The 20095-nt window shown below is 40.3% G+C and overlaps 2 protein-coding genes across 2 annotated transcripts in view; both read left to right on the forward strand.

The window, feature by feature from the left end:
* b4galnt4a (beta-1,4-N-acetyl-galactosaminyltransferase 4a) overlaps window positions 1-12048 on the forward strand; it is a 185524-nt gene extending 173476 nt beyond the window's left edge. The window contains exons 14-20 of the mRNA XM_087796670.1: window positions 6-1284; window positions 2795-3219; window positions 5020-5173; window positions 5248-5320; window positions 5869-6022; window positions 6096-6222; window positions 8404-12048. Of these exons, the coding sequence (XP_087652796.1) occupies window positions 6-1284; window positions 2795-3219; window positions 5020-5173; window positions 5248-5320; window positions 5869-6022; window positions 6096-6222; window positions 8404-8518 (2327 nt within the window). The 3' untranslated portion in view covers window positions 8519-12048. The remainder of the gene's footprint in view (window positions 1-5; window positions 1285-2794; window positions 3220-5019; window positions 5174-5247; window positions 5321-5868; window positions 6023-6095; window positions 6223-8403) is intronic.
* A 5104-nt stretch (window positions 12049-17152) lies between these two features.
* Window positions 17153-20095, forward strand: part of abtb2b (ankyrin repeat and BTB domain containing 2b) — a 45088-nt gene continuing 42145 nt past the window's right edge. The window contains exon 1 of the mRNA XM_087797159.1: window positions 17153-18332. Within this exon, the coding sequence (XP_087653285.1) occupies window positions 17471-18332 (862 nt within the window). The 5' untranslated portion in view covers window positions 17153-17470. The remainder of the gene's footprint in view (window positions 18333-20095) is intronic.

Here is a 20095-nt window from a genome sequence, read left to right on the forward strand (position 1 = left end):
TCAAGATTTCCTGGACGAGGAGGAGATGGTGGACATGGAGGACGAGGCGGAGATCGTCGGGACGCCGCCGCCCAAGAAGCCGCCGCATGTTTCCCGGCCTCCCCGTAAGCACCTGAAGCCCACGCAGGTCGTCAAGGGAGGAAGGGTGGAGGAGGAGGACGAGGAGGAGGAGGAGGAAGAGGATGCCGGGTTCAAGGGTCGCCTGCAGCACCGAGACAGAAGACGCTTCCCACACGCGGAGGAGGAGAAGGTTTGGGAAGTGAAGAGGTTCGACATCAAAGAGAGCCCCTCGGAGACGAGGCCCCGTCAGCCGGAGGTCGTGGTCCACGGACGCTCCCTCGCCTGGATCGGCCCAGAGGACCCGGAGAAGAAGGGACGAGGGGGCGACGGGGAAAAGGTTGCCGAGGCCCCGGGCAAACTCAAGTCTTCCCTCCTTTTCCCGCAAAAGTCCTCGCTGTCCGTCCTCGCAAGTCGCGCCAAGCAGATCCTCAGCAACTCGGCCCACAACCCTCGCAAGAAGAAAGAGGAGAGCAAGATCTACATCACCAGACCCAAGCCCGCCCGGGAAAGAGAGAGGGAGCGGGAGAGGAGGGAAGAGAGGGCGTCGCGGTATCCCAGGGAGGTGTTTCCGGGGGTCTTCCTGTACCAGACGGGGAAGACCACCAAGCTGGTGAATATCGGCGTCAAAGGAGCTGGGACGGGGGGGAAGAGTCTGGTGAGTTCTCCTCAGCTGTGGCCCAATCCTCCCACCAGAGGAGGGAAGTCGCCCCACAACGGGAGCAACAACCTTCCCAACGACCGCTTGACAAACAGGGTCACAAAATCCGACAGAACTCGGAGCCAAGCGGCGAAGAGCACGGCGACGTCGGGCCCTTTTTCTGCCAAAGCCGACCCGCGGACTCCTCGGCGTGGCAACGCCACGGACAACCCGCCTCAGCTGCGGGTCACCTCGTACATGAGGACCTCCGAGATCACGGAGCGCCAACCCGAGTCCAACCCGGAGGACACCGAGCGCGACACCAACCGGTCGAACCCGGAGCCGGATCCGGAGGAGGGCGAGCTGTCGGACTACAGCTACGAGGAGGTGGAGGCGAGGCCGGGCTGGGCGGAGGAGAGCATCAACTGGCAGAGGACGTTCTCCGTCAACCCCATGGACTTCGAGCTGCTGCGCTCCGACTGGAACGACCTGCGCTGCAACGTGTCGGGGAACCTGCAGCTGGCCGAGAGCGAAGTGGTGGACGTCCTGGCTCAGTACATGGAGAAGCTGAACGAGAGGAACGGAGGGTAAGAAAGGGAATCGAGAAGCACTGAGACAGCACATACCTCTGCCAAGTCATGTTTCCCGAAACATCACATTCAATCGATGGTTTCATGACCTTGATTCAAGAGGAAAAAATGGGTTTTAAACTTACACTTAAGGGATTGAAACTATTTTCTTACATTAGCACTTTAAAACAAACACTTTTATTCACATGGAACATTTTAAATCTTTAAGCTGCCGAAGTCCCACGCTGGATAACATGTATAATAACCGAACCGTCTTTAACAAGAAGGATTGATTGATTTATCAATTAATAAATCTTTATTCTTCCAACATTGTGGAAATTTAAGATGTCTCAGCAGTTTCAAAAAAAATAATAAAATGTACAATATAAATAATATAATAATATAAAAATCAATTATACAATAAATTAATAATGTAATATAATAATGTAATAATAATAATAACAATAATAATAATAATACATTTTTATATTGTTTTTACATGTGATTTAAGTGATTTACTTATGTGATGGGTTTTATAAAGTTGTTTTATTTATTTTTTTTACTTCTGAACTGAAAAATTGCACTAGAAGTGAGACAGAATACAAGTGAATGACCAAACCTTCAACACCGCGCTGAATCCAGATAGAACTCCATAATACACCAAAAAAAAAAATTGGCTACAAAATATTTCCTGAAATCAACAACTTGGAAACAAAGCGTTTTGACTCTATAATAAAAAGCTATTAAACAATAATTGGACATTTTAGTAATAAGAGTAAAATAAGGTTTGCTGCTTAATGTACACATTACAAAAACACCTAAAGGCAGAAGTAACTCTCACCATGTTTACATAAATATTGATTTTGTTTCACTATTAACATGTAGGTTCTTAACTGATTTAGGGCTTCTAGGGGAGGACGCTTCCACCAGAGTGATGTCAGAATGTATAGTTTAAACCGAATATTGTTTGGCGAGATTTCAGACAAGGGAGAACTTTATTAAGTAAACCTCAAAACAGAGCAACGTCATGATGAAGGACAACTTCAAAATTTACAACATGTGAATAAGTCAGGAGAGTTGGATTTTCACATTAGGTGCCCTTTAAGTTTGACATATTTGCATAAACCTTCCCTTCGTCTTGACCTCTAAGTCGTCATCTAGAGGAGTCCCAGTCGACATTACCTTCAAATATGTTTACCGCTCATTCAACCTCTAAACATAATGTAAACAAGTGGTTAAGTCCAGGTACGATGTTGAAACAGCAGCTGCTCACTGGCTTTTTTTTTTTGCAAAGAACCTTTCCAAATGCTTGTGCTCGGTTTTGAACTTTTCCACATTCACATTTTCTGACAACACACCCCTGCTGCGGCAGCGCTCATGAATATGGGTGTTTGAAGTGGGCTGCCCGCAGCCAAACAATAATTAATGCACTTGTGAGAAAGAAATGAAGAATTAGTATTCAGGCACAGTGGCTTTTTGTCTATTTCCATCTGATTGTATTCGAGAGACTGTTTTCTCTGCTGCCCAGGATTTACACCCTGCTGCGAATCATCAACGTGGAGAAGAGACGCGACTCGGCTCGAGGGAACCGTTACCTGGTGGAGCTGGAGTTGATGGAGAGAGGCCGCCACGTGGTGCGTCTGTCGGAGTACATCTACCTGCTGCTGCACCGGGGCAGGCAAGGCGACGAGAGCCTGGAGAACACGGAGCCTGTTCCGGCCTCCGCCCCGGCTTCTGTCACCGCCGCCGTCGCAGCAGCAGCAGCAGCAGCAGCAGCAGGCGCCGCATCCACCGCCACGCCCGGCCGCACCACCCATCAACCCCGGCCCTCCACTAAGACTCCGGCAAAAGCCGTGGCGACTCCCTGGAGCACCGTCTACGCCAAACCTCTGCTGTGTCAGCCCGTCATGCTGCAGTGGAGGAAGGATGTGATGGTGCACTTTGTGGTACCAGGTGAAATTTTAACTTGTTTCTATATATATTTTCACATTTATTTAATATTATTGACCAAAATTATATATTTTCACTTGAATTTAAATAATTGTATTTAATTATTTTCACATTTTTATGACACTAGTGGTATTCCATCCACAGAGACTAAGCAAAAGTTATTTTGAGGGAGATAACACTTTCAATACAATTTAACAAGTCAAGTTTTTAATGACATCTACGGACCGCAATGATACTTTTTATGGCTTTTTTTTTTAATGGAATATATGTTTTATTATACTACAATAATATACAGCTAATCCGGGTTCATCTTAATTGTATGGCTGTAGAATTGTTTACATGAAATACATTTCAGTATTCCTGTGAGTTTTTGTCTGTTTAATTCCTTTTGAAATGAAAAGTACAAAATAAAAAAGATATAAGGTATATTTTTACAGACTTAAAACCAAGGTATAACTCTAAAATATTTGAATGAATCATTAAACTGGGATAACAAAATGAAATTTTAAACTATTGTACATATTGACAGTGATAAACTTTGAGTACTAGATTATTAGTATAGTAAATAAATACCTTTTTTAGCCAGTGTGGTAGGACTGAGCAGTCAAACTGTTCCTCTGACTCTACTTTGAGTGAGGCCTTCTCTAAACATTGATCAAGAGTTTAACCAGCCATCTCTCATCCATCAATTTCAGACTCACTTTGTAACTTAATATATTCTCTTTAACAGATCTCACTGCTTCTCTGTGCACTTAATTACCACTTGTTTATTTTTCTCAGGAAAAGTTCCGGCTTTCAGAAACTGACTAGTGTAAATGTGTTGCTATTGCACTGAAGAAATGCAACCATAATAACAGTTATAATATAATATAAATACAAGTTCAATTAATTTAATATTTCAAGATAGGATAAACCTTCTTTTAGTCACAATTACATTTAGACAATTAGATTAGATACTTGAAAGATTTGTGGGTAAGAAAAATCTCATTTATTGCTATCGTTTTTTATTTTCATACTGTGTATAATTTGACCAACAGAGAATTTGACAGAATTAATGTATAAACTTTCTTGTATTGGAAAATATGACAAATCATTGTAAATATTACACAATCTAGAGTGCAAAACGTAATGGCAATGGAATGTATTAACATATTTTTGCCCTTTTTAATACAAGCAAAAAAGAAAAACGCTGTGAAAAGAGCTTAGTCCCTGTCCGTGTTTGTTTCTGTCGCCCCCTACTGTAGAGTCAGAGTAAATGTTATTGTGATTTTTCGCAGGGTTTGTTTCTGCTTTGGTACCAATTGTCTTTTTTTTTCTTCAACGGAGAAAAAAAACTTTAAGCGACACATGTTTTATATCTGGACGTTTTTATCTATGGCCTGCAATGAAATTTCATAAGACTATGTTTTACTACAGAAAATATGTCCAGGTCACCTGGGTTTATCTTAATTTAATGGCTTTAGAATTTGATTTTGAAAAAAATTGGCTTGTGTCCGAGATGAGTTACATTTTAATATCTTGTCACAAAAAATTAAAAATATAAAATCCTGGCCTCATGCATCTCAAAATGCACTGCAACAGTTGACAAACTGTGTCAGATAATAGACTGCAATAAATGTTTAGCTGGTTTTGTTAGTTACTTTTGTCCTTGTGAGTTCGCTTTTTTTATTTAGCTTATAAACATTAAGCCAACACTTTAGTAAACAGTACAAATTTAAACCAAACGAAGCTCATCAGATCAAGTAGATCAAGTCTCAAGGAAAATGAAAGCATCACTGATCACGTGACTCTTCATCTCCGCAGTGAAGAACCAGGCTCGCTGGGTTCAGCAGTTCATCTCCGACATGGAGCATCTCCATCAGCAGACCAAGGACGATAACTTCAGCATCATCATCGTAGATTTCGAGAGCGAGGACATGGACGTGGAGCAGGCGCTGAGAGACAGCAGTGTACCACGGTCAGTCTCACATGATACAATCTACCAGTTTCAACTGGAAAGGTTAAACGTTTTCGCTCTGAAATCTTCCACAGGTACGCATATCTCAGGCGGGAGGGCAACTTCGAGCGATCCGCCGGGCTGCAGATCGGCGTGGACACCATCGAGGTTAGCGAGACAAACGCGTTGGGGGCGGTGAAGAGTATGTGCTCTGGCAGGAGCGCCGAAGGTCAGACTCTCTCGGACTGACCGCCTGCCCTTTGCTGACTGATGGACTGACAGAAAGAACATTCGTGCATAATAAAATAGATCATGTCTGTCACCAGTCAGAGATCATAGTCGGATCCCATCCCCCCACCCCCCTCGTACACTCCCACCCGGCTCGGCTCTGGAGGGAATCACTCCGACAGTTAGCCACTTCTCCTCTGCCACGGCTGTCACATCTACAGCATTTCAAAGGTTATTTGTGTGTCCGCTGACAGACAGTGGAGGAGACAGCCTCCTACTCACAAAGCCAAGCTCATTGGCCGCTCAACAGCTGGATGTTTCGGACGGACATTGAGCCGTCAGTCGGGTGTCATCGCTGTCGCGGCGAAATGACGAGGCCGTCACTCAAACCCCAGGAACACCTGCGGGCTCGTGGGCCATATTAACGGAATTGCATGTTTAAGCTCTATGTGTGTGTCATTTAGTTGTGTTGTGCGTCTGTTGTGCAGGACAGTCACAGCATTGTGTTCCTGTGTGATCTGCACATCCACTTCCCTCCCAACATCCTGGAGAGCGTCAGGAAACACTGCGTGGAGGGACGTCTGGCCTTCGCACCCATCGTCATGAGGCTGGGATGTGGAAGTTCGCCCCGAGAGCCGGACGGTAACACAAGCGCAAAAAAGAAAGGACGCTCGCAATGTTTCGGGTTTGATTTTCAATCGCATGTTTCCGACAGGTTACTGGGAAGTCAATGGTTTTGGCCTCTTTGGAATCTACAAGTCCGACTTCGATAAGATCGGGGGGATGAACACGGAGGAGTTCAAAGATCGCTGGGGCGGAGAAGACTGGGAGCTGTTGGACAGGTATCATCACTCACCTTCTGTATTCTTCAGTGGGACTCTTTACTTATAGACAGTCTTATAGATGGTGGTTGAACGGAGTGATAATAGATGATCAATGGACGTATAGAGGCATTGATGGATGGAGTAACAGACGGATGGCTGGATAGACATACTGTATGGATGGATAGATGGAAGGATGCACATACAAATACACAAATGGATGGATGTACAGATTGATACGAATAGATGGATGGATGGATGGATGGATGGATGGATGGATGGATGGATGGATGGATGGATGGATGGATGGATGGATGGATGGATGGATGGATGGATGGATGGATGGATGGATGGATGGATGGATGGATGGATGGATGGATGGATGGATGGATGGTTCTATAGATGATGTTCCGATGGATGGATGGATGGATGGATGGATGGATGGTTCTATAGATGATGTTCCGATGGATGGATGAAGGTACAAATGGAATGATGGACGGATTGTTAGATGGACATACGAATGGATGCATGGATTGACATAAAGATGATGTCCTGATGAAGGTACAAATGGAATGATGTACAGATGGATGGACAGACGTTAGAATTGACATATTAATGGATGAATGAATGTATAGATTGGATAGATGGACGGACAGACAAATGTATACAAGGATGGATGTATAGATGATGTACTGATGAATGGATGAACATACAAATGGAATGATGTACAGATGGATGTTCTGATGGACGGCTGGATGGATGGATGGGTGGGTGGGTGGGTGGGTGGATGGATGGATGGATGGATGGATGGATGGATGGATGGATGGATGGATGGATGGATGGATGGATGGATGGATGGATGGATGGATGGATGGATGGATGGATGGATGGATGGATGGATGGATGGATGGATGGATGGATGGATGGACGGACGGACGGACGGACCGACGGACGGACGGACGGACGGACGGACGGATGGATGGATGGACGACTGGCCGGATGTAGAAACAATTTCCCGAAAGAGACCTCCTGAGGGATCAATAAAGTTCTACCTACCTACCTATATGGATGCCTATACAGTATATTAGGAGAAAACGATTTCCTGAAGCTTAAATATGAGTAAAACAAATAATTTGAGATAATGAATTGAACAAATCTTTGGTAGTCAAGTGCATCATTTTAATTAAAAAAAAAAAAGCATTTTTTTTCTTTGTTAATCGCCAGTTTCATTTGTGTAGATTGAAGTGCTATTATACTGACAGGTATATTGACAGGTTGATCAGAAGGGCTGGCTCTGTGGTTGGAATGAAGCTGGACTCACTGGTGACAGTTGCTGAGAGGAGATCATTGAACAAACTACTGTCCATCATGGATGATGACAGTCATCCTCTGAGCACTGTCATCAGTGAGCAGAGAAGCAGAATGAGTGCACGAATGCTCCTTCCCAGGTGCAAAACAAATAGACTCAGGGACTCATTCATCCCTCGGGCTATTAAATTGTACAATTCTGAGTTCGGGGGCAGGAGTGGAGTGAAAGTATCTGGATGTTCTGTTCCATGTTAGTCTTTGTATCCTTTGTCTTTGTTGTTTTTCTTTGACCTATGTTCATTGTCTTTATCTTTAGACTTAGATTGTGTCATCTGGTTCTTCCTCTTATGTTCTTCTTCTTATTTTATTTTTTATGTATCATTTTTTATTGTTTATGAAAAACTGCTGGCTAGTGGTAAAAAACAATTTCCCGAAGGAGACCTCCTGAGGGATCAATAAAGTTTTACCTTACCTTACCTTATATTTTCAATGACATGTTACTCACCAAGTGTGATCCACAACACTTTACATTTACATTTCAATTTAAAACTTTCTGAACATGAAATGGAGCCAACACAAAAGTATACCTCTTAACTAATGCACTAAAAATAGACTTCAATGTGTGCGCAGAAAACTTCCTGAATGAAATTAGTATTGAGGAAGCACATCAATTAAACATGAAATTATTGAACTATAATTTGTGAGGCCATAAATCAATGATCATAAGGATATTGAATCAATAGATTTATGGACTCGGGCCAGCAATTTGTCCTGGTCTGGTTCATTGTATAAAAAAATAAAAATTTAAAAGCGTTTTTTAATTATAGAAAGAGTAATCCTTTTTTTTAATAAAAAAAAAACACATAATGACTCTCCCTCGTTCTCCTCCTCCAGAGTGTTGCAGAACGGTTTGGAAGTTGAAAGACTACGCTTGCGGAACTTCTTCCACTACTATCACTCCAAGAGAGGCATGTGGAACGCCCAAAACAAAAAGACTCCTAAGGGATAAACCTGTCGATGGGATGTGAGAACCAAACCTACCTGCGCTGGAGACACGCGTGGGAACTCACTCACTGCCTGAACTCTGCCTTTCTCCAAAGCAGGCTTCATTGAGGGGAAGTGTGTGTTTTTCTTCCCGTCTGTGTAACGAAGTGTGAACTTTGTGTTTACGCAGTTCCCGAGTCGTCGCCGAGGCTCGTCGAAAGAAGGGAGTTTTCTCCTCCTCCGTCCTTCATGGTGCAATGTTTCCAGACACACTGGAAAGCAGCTGTTTTGTTTGTGTGCGAGGGTGAATGTGGATGTACATAAATGCGCGAGTGTGCCACCGCTTGTGGTGGAAACTCTTTTTTTCTAAGAGATGTGAAGACAACCTTTTTTTTTTTTTTAGTTTTTAGAAGGCTCTGAATTTAGAGCCGCAACTTGAATGTTTGTCTTTTAAGATTCGGACGAGATGGGTGAGTTGTTTTTGGGAATCGACTTCCTGTCGTGTCGTGCAACGGAGAAGTACAGACATCTTCAGACACATCAGTCGCCATAGACGTCATCACATGTCTTTTATTTACTCGCCTGCCTCAACAACATTTGCCTTTTACGTTCTCTTAGCCCTGCTGCTATTTATGCATCAAGTAATATATTTCACGTTATTTATGACAATGTAAGAATTCTTACCTCAAGTGGAGAAATGCTAGTAAATAATATTAGAGAGCACTATATGTGATTAGAGGCAGTAAAATCTTTATTTTTATTTGAGTTGCAGGTTCTGATTTCTAGCACAGCTACGGATTTTTCACTTTTGGGGGACTCAGGATCTGGACTAGAACTAGCATATGATGACGCTGGGATGAGGATCAGCTCCTCCAAGTCTGACACCATGGTTCTTAATTGAAACAGGGTTTGGGTAGATATTCCCTCGGTATATAGGGAGCTTGTTCACGAGTGAAGGGAGCAGCGACTTCAGTTGTAGCAAAATCAACAATTTAGTAGGTCAATCTAATACTTTTGTGGATCTAAGCATCCAAAATATGTTTTTTTCTAAAATGTGACTCGACCAGTTTTAGAAGTTTGAAGCTCAGAGTAAGGTTTCTGTTGAGGTAGCGTGGACTTGGGTGCACAGATGCTATTTTCTTACAGACAATAACTTCATATTGACTTTCCCTTGTAAAAGTGATAGTTCCACAAAAATGTTAAATTCACTCATTTTCTACTCACCCTCATGTCGACCTAATGTTGGGATTATTTTCAGAGTAATCGGTTTCTTTTTAGAGTTACAGGCAAAATTGTATGTCCTTACTAATGTAGCAACCGGCGCTAACTTGTCTTCGTACTAAATGACGCACTTAAAATCATACAAATACCTCTGTGGAGCTCTTCTGTATACCGTTTAGACAATAGACTGTCTGTGTAGCATGTTAGCCTTTAAGCTTCTGCTGCAAACAATCTTAAAATAAAGACTTAGACGATACAGACAAACAGTATGGAGGTATTTGGATGTTTTTAAGTGTCTTTTTGGACAAATATGAAGATAACAGTCGCTACATTAAAATGAACATACATTTCGTCTATAACTGTAAAAAGAACAGATTACTATGAAAATAATCCTAACACTTGGTCGACTTGAGGGTAAGTAGAAAATAAGTGAAATTTAAATTTTGTTCACCCATCATTTTAACTAAAATATACACAACAAAACATAATTTGTAGCCACACATAAGATTTGTTTTTGGCTCCTACTAGGGGCGGAACTATGTAACAGCAATTTCGTGGCTTCTCCATTTAGCTGTTGCCATTTTTTTGTTCACACAACAAGGTTAAAAACTCTCAATGTATAATTTTTCTTTTTTTTTGTTCCTGGTAAATTCATATGAAAAACTGTCTCTGAGCCACTGCTGTAAACACAATGACACTCAATGACACAATAAAGATAATCGTTTTTGGTTAAATAGACACAACACAATCTACCCCGGTAACTCCATTTTTAAACCAAGAAACGAGGCCCTTTTAAGTTTAGTACAAACAGTGTAAGTAAATAGACAATAAATTAAAACATGAATACTCACTTAGATGCTACGTGTAACCAGCAGCTAGCGTTAGCATTGACAGCCTCCTGATACGCTCAAATTCCTCGACTCGCTTTTGGACAAATGTTCAGTTAAATATGTTGCGTTGGATCTTTTGAGGGCATTTTATAATCAGAGAACTAGTTGACAGACATGGCAACCAGCTGACTAACTGCCGCCATAGCTAGCGTAGGTGAGCACATGTCCGAGTCAGTTGCTTCGCAGGGAGGAGCCGTGGATTTCCGGGGAAAAGCGTATTACTTTTTGTTCTATTTTGATTGTGTTGTGTAATTATTATTCATAATATTTGCTAATAATGCTCATATCTGTGCACCCATGAATTATATTTGCCCTAGTATTCCGGACAACGAAAGCCTGAACCTCCCACTTTAGACTACTTAGCCTTAACTTATCAAATTATTTATTTCCATAAGGAAAAAATCTTTATTTTCTTGTTAATCATTTATTTACTATTCATATTGAGAAATATTTAAATTTGCTCTATTATACAAAATGGAAACTTCTTCATTTAGTCATGTCATGTTTTAAAAAACACTAGCAAAGATGGTGCTCGCGTTAAATTGATCTACTTGTTATTTCCTGTCAACCCGAGGTTGTTGTTTCACTTCGTCATCCTGTCGCCGAGCTGTTCGTGACTCACACGTGTTGCTGTTGTGTATTAGACGGCGCGATGAGTGAAAAGTGGTTTACAATATGTGTGCCTTCATCAGGGTTTTTCGAGCTCCGTAGATGGGCTAAACTTTTACGACGACACAGAACACTTTATTATTTATCATCAGGTTGTACTGTCACTGTAGACTCACGTGAGAACAGTAGGAGCAGCTTCGGTCGTCTTTGGTGTGTTGCTGGAGAAGTGTGGACGAGGTCGTACTTTTTCCAACGTCATATTTGCCATTTTAAAAAAGGGAGGGATGCATACGACTACTGAGCGGGAGAGAGGATGTAATGGGAAATCATGGCAGCTGCAGGACAGCAGGACCACAAAGTTTTAGTTCTTGTGTCATTACACCTCTCCTCCTGCAACATGTCGCAGATTTTGGTGTCTGAATATATATATATATATATATATATATATATATATATATATATATATATATATATATATATGAGGGTCAATGATCTGTCGCTGACTTGATGATTGTTGAAATGCCCTCCCGGTTTTCCTCAGAAGGAGAAACACAACTCGATATATATATATGCGGACAAATATAAGTTGAACAGTGGAGAACAGATACATTCCAAGGTAATTTCTGTGAAATTGTTTTGTAGAGAAAAAAAGAGGTTTTAAGAATGTATTGTACTTTTTATTTTATTTGTTTGGTTTTTGCAAATAAAATTTTATGCATACACGCAGATGGACTTATTTTTTCTGTGAAAGAAGTGAAATTATTAAATGATGTTCAATTCATTTATCTGGGATTTTAAAACCAAATGTATAAAAAATTATAATAATTAAAAAAAACTGTAAGTAAAAGTTAAACCACACCTGACAATACGATGAACACAATACATATTATTATTAAATATTATAATTAAATATTTACAGTATATATATTTAATAATCATTTAAAATATATATATATTGTAAAAGATTATATGTAATTATCTTATATTTTTCCAAATCTATATCAGAATTATGGCAGTCCAATATTAATATGTTCACCATAATTCAGAAACACAGTAAATCAGTTATATAATGATTTTAAAAAAGAGGTTTAATTTTATTTACACATTGGGCATTTTGGGGTTTTATTGTATTGTATTTATTCACTCACTACCAGAATTTGAAAATCAATGCGAAAATAAGTATCCTCGCCAACATATTGTTGTTCCTCATTTATTTCCAATTTATATCTGAATATATGGTATTCCTTGTTATGCAAATACTTTAAATATAAGTGACAATACAGCCATAAGAACAGAAGCCTAAAATCATGACCATTTCATGTTATTACGAGAAATAAATGCACACATTCTGTCAACGAAAATCTGATAAAATACATATTAAATATATTAAAAAGAAAATACTGTTATCACAATAAAGAATCGATGACAATTAAAAGTGGTATTACGCAAAATTAGAATGTTCTTTTTTTTTTTAAATTATTATTTTATTATTTTTTAACTTCCTTTTGTTGGTGAATATTTCTAGGCCTTTTCTAATAGTTCGGTTTTAAGTGCACTTTCATATTCTGACCACACGGTGGTGCTGCCTTTACATTGTTTCAAATTGACTTTAAGGCCCCGCATGAAGATGATAAAGGAAAGTCCATTTTTGGTTTGAGCCATCAGGGAGTTTTTGGAATTACTGACGTAAAAAAAACATACAGGATAAAAGAGGAAACAACTTTCCGTGTGTGACTTGGAGTTCACCTTGACCTGCTGATGTTTGATGATGTCATCAGGTGAATCACTGACAGCTGTTAAAATACAAGTTAAAATATATTTTAAAAAAACAAGGTAATGATGAACCATGTTTTCCCCAGTTTTCAATATCAATAAACGTTGATTTGAGCCAGAATAACTCACAACAGAGAGACCCATTTTTAACTGCTGCTCCAGACTGACGTCAACATTTGGTTTTTGTCTGTTTTTCAGAACCTCTCTAAAAGAAAACTCAAGCAATATTAAACCCACATCCCCCCGCAGAGCTCGATTACTTCAACATTGTAATCACGTACAGATTTAAAAAACAATAATAATGACACAGCTCTGTGGTCCCCCACTCTGTCGGCCCAGGGTGGGGTCATCTCTGCAACTCGCACCCACTCTGAGAAATGACGTGGGCTCTCAGTGAGAGAAGTCCGGGATGAGGCAAGCGCTTAAAAGAAAAACCTCACAATGTCCTCACAGTCCTTCCTTAAAAGAGCTCTCCATGTGAAGGTCAACTCCCTTTACAGTTCCCAAAGGCTGCTTCACAGCACCGTGTGAATGTGTTTATTGACTGCATGCTTCTTCTTTTTTTTTTTCCATTTTAGGAACTTTTACAGTGGAAGAAAAGATCCATGAGTCACTTCTTCATCCTTCCAGGGTTCATGTTCTGAAGACCGTCACGCATAGACGTTGTCCCCGTGGACACCAGCCGCACCTGTCCGTGAGTGCACGGTGATGAAAAACAGGTTGTTAAAAGCGACTTTAACATGTTTGCTTTGACTTGTCTTGTGGGTGTTACAGAACATAACCCGGGAGAGCAAACAGTTTCTCTATAGTCGGCTGTTACTCTAATTTGAAGGTATTTCATTTCAACTTAACAAAACAACTCTCACTTATACTTGGTATTCTTTTTGAGAAGAGGATGTGAAGCCTCTCTCAAGGAGTTTCAGGATTTTTTTTCTCGGCAAAATTATTATATATGAGTGAAATAAATTCAATTTGCTGGAAAACGCAGAGACATCTTATACCTCTGCCAAAGAGCTCATTGCCATTACTTTGATTAAGAAAAAAAAGTACCAATCTTATCATGATCACGACACAGCATCAATCACCTGGCATCATTTTCAAACTAAAATTGCCATCTAGTGGCCAAAATTAAGACACTGTATCATGACACATCATCACACAACTGATGCTGTATCGTGATACATCATCACACAACTGATACATCATCACACAACTGATGCTGTATCATGAGACATAATCACACAACTAATGATGTATCATGATACATCATCACACAACTGATGCTGTATTATGATACAACATCAAACAACTGATGCTGTATCATGATACATCATCAAACTAATGCTGCATGATGATACATCATCACACAACTGATGCTGAATCATGATACATCATCACACAACTACTGCTGTCTCATGATACATCATCACACAACTGATGCTGTATTATGATACATCATCAAACTAATGTTGTATCATAATACATCATCACACAACTGATGCTATCATGATACATCATCACACAGCAGATACTGTATCATGATACATCATTACACAACTAACGCTGTATCATGATACATCATCACACAACTAATGCTGTATAATGACACATCATAAAACAACTAATGCTGTATCATGATACATCATCAAACACCTGATGCTGTATCATGATGCCTCATAGACCCATCACTAGCATTAGCATGACATTGTCTTAACAACTAGCCCACAATTGACATTAGCTTGGTAGTATACTTAAAATTATTATTATGCTTTCAAGAAACTGCAAAATCTGTTTTATATTTAATAATAACACATTTCTGTTAAGTTTGAATTGCTAGTAAAGTCGTTATAGATGGTGTATAAGCTGCGGTGGTGAGAGGCCATACAAGTGAATGATGAAGACTTCAACACCTTCTTACATCCTTATCGAATTACAGAACAATATTTAACTTAATATTTAAGTTGTTCTATATACATTGTTCTAATTCTGAGAATTTCATAAAGATACTTTGATCTGTTTTTGAATTGACTTAAAGCTAAGAACAACGGTCATACCTCCTTTGCAGAGGTAACAGTAAGCTTTGTATTTATTTATTTCGTCCAATCAAGTGCATAAAATTCAAGTTAAATATATCTCATAGTCTGATTTAATTATAAGTTTAAATTTATTTTGTTCTCGATTGTCTCACTTGTGTATTTAAAGCCTGTCGCCGACACCGCGAAAACTCACAGCAATCTTTTAATTTGCACTTTCAAACACGCTTCAAAGCCTTCCTAAATCAAATCAAACACGTCTCCGCCTCTTTCACGACTCACACTGTGGATTTATAGCCTTTGCTTTCTTTGTTAGGTGAGAGATTATCTGACGGGTGGGCTGCTGGCCAGACCCCCCCCCCTCCCACAGACATCATGAGATCAACTCAAGACTCCTCAGTCCATGATAGTTTGTACAAAGTCTTTTGTCCATTTCATGCTCTCAAGAAATGCTAAAATGTGTCAAAGATGATTTTTAAAATGGTCTAAAATGTTAACTGAAGCGTTTTGTATAATAGATGCTATAATATACTGCATGTTTCTATATCGATATAAATGTAAATCCTACACTTTTTATTCAGTTTTGCTTAAAATATCCACACGGTCTCTCACAGAACTACTTCTATAGGAAGGGGAATTCCGTCAGGGGCCAAAGTTCATACAGTGGCTTTTTGTGAGGGGCCATCAAGCTAACAAAAAGTAAATAAAGTATAAAACCAAGTAATCAAGCGAAATATTAAAATATTCTTATGTTGTTGTATTTTGCACTTTTTCCCAATTAAAAAAAATACATTTTTGAGGGCCAATAAATACTCGCAAAAATGATGCAGGAAAAAACATTGGGGAACAAAACAGTCATATTTAAATACTATTAATAAATAATATAAATAAAAACAAAATAGAATTGTTAGTTTATAAAATGATCTTTGACCTCTTGAGGGCCACATAAATCTTCTATAACATATACCACCAAAAAATGACCTTTTAAGCAAACTTTTAATTGAAACATGTAAAACATTTGCTGGAGCTGAGGTCTCAAGTCCCAAAATCCTTTTTTTTAAAGATTAATTTGCTCTTTTCTGTAGTCATATTGGATGTTTTAAGCTTAACCTACATGAAATGACAATATTAATATATCTGTGTATGACAGACATGTGCAAAGTGTAACAAGGGAGGCACATAAATACATTATAAATGTATTTTATACATTTATAAGTGAACCTTTGTTATGTATTTATGTGACCCATTACATCAAAGATCAAGTAGGAACTTTCAAATGTAAGTAAGTAAGTAAGTAATTCTATTAGTATAGCGCTTTTCCAGACCAGGGTCACAAAGCGCTTAAACAATCAAAACAATACTCAATAAAGTATATACTTTAAAAGTTAAGATAAAACTGATAACACAACAGGAGTTCCAGAAAATCAAGAAAAGCCTGAATAAATAAAAATGTCTTAAGATGTTTCTTAAAGGAGTCAGTAGATCCATCAAGCGCAAAGAGAGAGGAAGATCATATATTCATATTATTTACTTGCATTATCTAAAGATGACAGTAGGTGTTTTAAGAATTCAATCCACTGTTTTGGCATTCACGTAAGTATTGAATATATAGAAGAAATTTCAAAAAATATTTTTTCAAATTATATTATAAGTTATATAAAATAAAATACAATAATACATTTTGCATATTTAGCTTGATCGTAAACTTTGTAACCACAACAACTCACAATTTTATTTTATTTTATCTGTTCAGGCTTTTCCTTGATTTTCTGGAACTCCTTTTGTGTTATCAGTTTTATCTTGACCTTTAAAGTATATACTTTATTGGGTATTGTTTTGATTGTTTAAGCGCTTTGTGACCCTGGTCTGGAAAAGCGCTATACAAATAAAAATTACTTACTTACTTACTTACAACAGTTACTGTATAAAAAAAAAGTGACCTTTAAATATAATAATGAACTAAACAAACAATTCAAACGCGACAGTTTCGTCCAAGGATCCTGTTGTTTGTTTACTTAATAAAACAGCCAGTCCAACCGTTCTCGCGTCATGATTGGCCGTTCGCGTTGTCCATCAGCGGTAGCCACGCCCCCCTCACATCTGGAGCGCGGCTCTCAGCTCAGTCGCTCTGACTCGCCTCCCGGGTGAGAACAGAAGAGGTCAACCCAGACTTCTGTCCCGCAGATCACCTCTCAGAGGGAGCTTTGGTGGATGTAATTTGGATTTATTCAAGGAAAGAAAAGGTTGTCATTGAGGCGAATGAGCGACAAAAGACTCTGGAAGTTTTAAGGGTGAGACGGGCGAGGACAAGTTTCATGGTTCCAGTGACCCGCAGCATGTCTGACGCGCGCCCGCTGGTGTGACCAGTTCGTCCAGTTCGTCCGAGTTTCGACTTTTTTTTTTTTTACCGACCGACCGACCACCGAAAAAAGGAGACCTTACAGGAGGAACATGGCCGGGGTGAGCAACATGAAGACCCTGGAGGACCTGACCCTGGACTCCGGGTACGGGGCAGGTGACTCCTGCAAGTCCCTCAGCTTGTCCTCCTCCAAGTCCAACTCGCACCAGCCCTTCACCACGACCCCTCACCGGGGCAACTGGTGGTACTACTCCGGCTCCATGAACAGCCGCAACAACAGCTGGGACACCGTCAACACGGTGCTGCCCGAGGACCCGGAGGACATCTTCTCCAAGTGCCCGCGCCTGCCCGAGCTGGAGGAGTTCCCCTGGACCGAGGACGAGGTGGCGAGGGTCCTCCGCAAGGTGTCCCAGAAGGCGGGGCACCACCAAGGGTTCTCCCCGGAGGCCGCCAGGCGTCTGTCCGCGCTCCTGCGCAAGGCTCTGATCCGGGTGTCCAGGGAGGCGCAGCGGCTCAGCGTCATGCACTGCCGCTGCACCCGCTTCGAGGTCCAGAGCGCCCTGCGGCTGGTGCTCAGCTGGACCCTGGCGGACCACTGCGTCTCCGCCACGGTCAAGGCCATCTCCATGTACAACATGAGCGCCGGGGAGCCGCTGAGGAACGGCAAGTCCGCCCGCTGCGGGGGGCTCTCCTTCTCCGTGGGGCGCTTCTTCCGCTGGATGGTGGACACGCGCATCTCCGTGCGCATCCACGAGTACGCGGCCATCTGCATGACCGCGTGCATGGAGGCGCTGGTGGAGGAGATAGGGGCCCGGGTGATGATGGCGGACCCGGCGGGGTCGGGTCATGCCCCGGTGAGCGCGGAAGCTCTGGAGGGAGTTGTGAACAATGACTCGGAACTGTGGGGGGTCCTGCAGCACTACGAGCACCTGATCTGCGGGAAGAACGCCAACGGTAAATACACTTCGCTACCTTTAAATTGTTTTTTAATTGGTTGTGTAAGTGTCATCATATGATCCATCCCTTCATTTTTTTGTTTGTTATTTGTCTTGATACGTACAAGTAGAGCAAGGGTCTCCATTTGTGTTCAACTTCAGGTGGTTCAGGACTAAATGAAGATCCTCACATCTAATGTTATGAGGTTAGTTTAGGTTAGGTAGAACTTTATTGATCCCTCAGGAGGTCTCCTTCGGGAAATTGTTTATTTTTCCAAATTATCCACAGCAAATACAGCAATTTTTCATAAAAAATAATCAAAAATAAAATAAGAAAAATAACATAAAGAGAAAGAACAAGATGATTCAATCTAAGTCTAAATATAAAGATAAAGAACATAGATCAAAGAAAAAGAACAAAGACAAAGGATACAAAGACTAACATAGAACAGAACATCAAGATACTTTTACTCCACTCCTGCCCCCGAACTCACTATTGTACAATTTAATGGTAAGTAAGTAAGTCATTTTTATTTGTATAGCACTTTTTCAGACCAGGGTCACAAAGCGCTTAAACAATCAAAACAGTACTCAATAAAGTATATATTTTAAAGATCAAGATAAAATTGATAACACAACAGGAGTTCCAGAAAATCATAAGTAGATTCTGATCCACAGACCTCAGAGCCCGAGCTGGGGTGTAAGGCTGGATCAGATCAGTGATGTAAGGAGGAGCCTGACCATGAATAGCTCTGTCACCAGTGAGTCCAGCTTCATGCCAACCATCTGTCATCTTCAAATGTCATCTGTATAACTCTGATTATATAGTAAAGATGGAAAATATATTTAAAAACAATCTTATGATTCAGGTAAGACATTTTTTCAATAAAATAATAGAAGAAATTCCACAAAATTAACATTTGTAAATATGGGGGGAAATGCAGCAAAACCAATGTTCACATCCCGGCGGATCATGTGAACATGAATTAAACTTTCCAAAGGATTTTTAAATTTAAAAAGTTTGAAAGAATGCCCAAATATTAAAGCCTCAAAGTGCAATAAGCAAAATCAAGGTTGAGACCATGTGAACACAATGAAACATTGCAAAAAATTCCCTGAATGCATAGTGAAATCCCATGAAAATCCAGAAAAGATTAAAAAAAGAAACCAACAGAACATAAAATGTTTTGTTCAAATGCACTTTCTAAACCACTGCACCATCAGTGATGTTAGCCAAGAACAAGTCAGTCCCATTAAAAAGTCACATGAAAGTTTCTTCCTTGCAGTGATTCTGTTTTTTAATGTTGTTTTTGTTGTTGCTTAGCAGCACTGATAAGCCACACGAGTCAATGACTAAACACGACCCAGAACAAATTTGGGAACCTGGAGAGAAGCTCATGTATATTGGAAGCATGGAAATGCATAATTCCTGAGTAGAGAATCATCATTGAGTAGTATAATGAGTTCTATGACACTTTGGTTGATCCATAGTAGTACAGTAGTGACATATGCTGTGTCGAAAAGATGAATATATTCTGCCTACTGTACTTAACAGTGTTTCTTTGTGTGTTAACTTGTGATTGATCCGTGTTTAATCCGACGTGTCAGCATAGGAAAACAAGAGTGTAGCGAAGGCATCTGATACGCACAAAGAAAGTATTGTCTGTCACACTCCGTGTTGATCTTCCACATTAACTTCTAAGTTTCCACATTAATCATCGCGTGTAGGATCGTACACCCGAGTCATGATAAAGTAGATACCCTCCTGAGTTCTTCTTCTTC

This window comes from Callionymus lyra, chromosome 8 (genome assembly GCF_982586985.1).
Source record: "Callionymus lyra chromosome 8, fCalLyr1.hap1.1, whole genome shotgun sequence".
In the NCBI taxonomy this organism is placed as follows: Eukaryota; Metazoa; Chordata; class Actinopteri; order Syngnathiformes; family Callionymidae; genus Callionymus; species Callionymus lyra.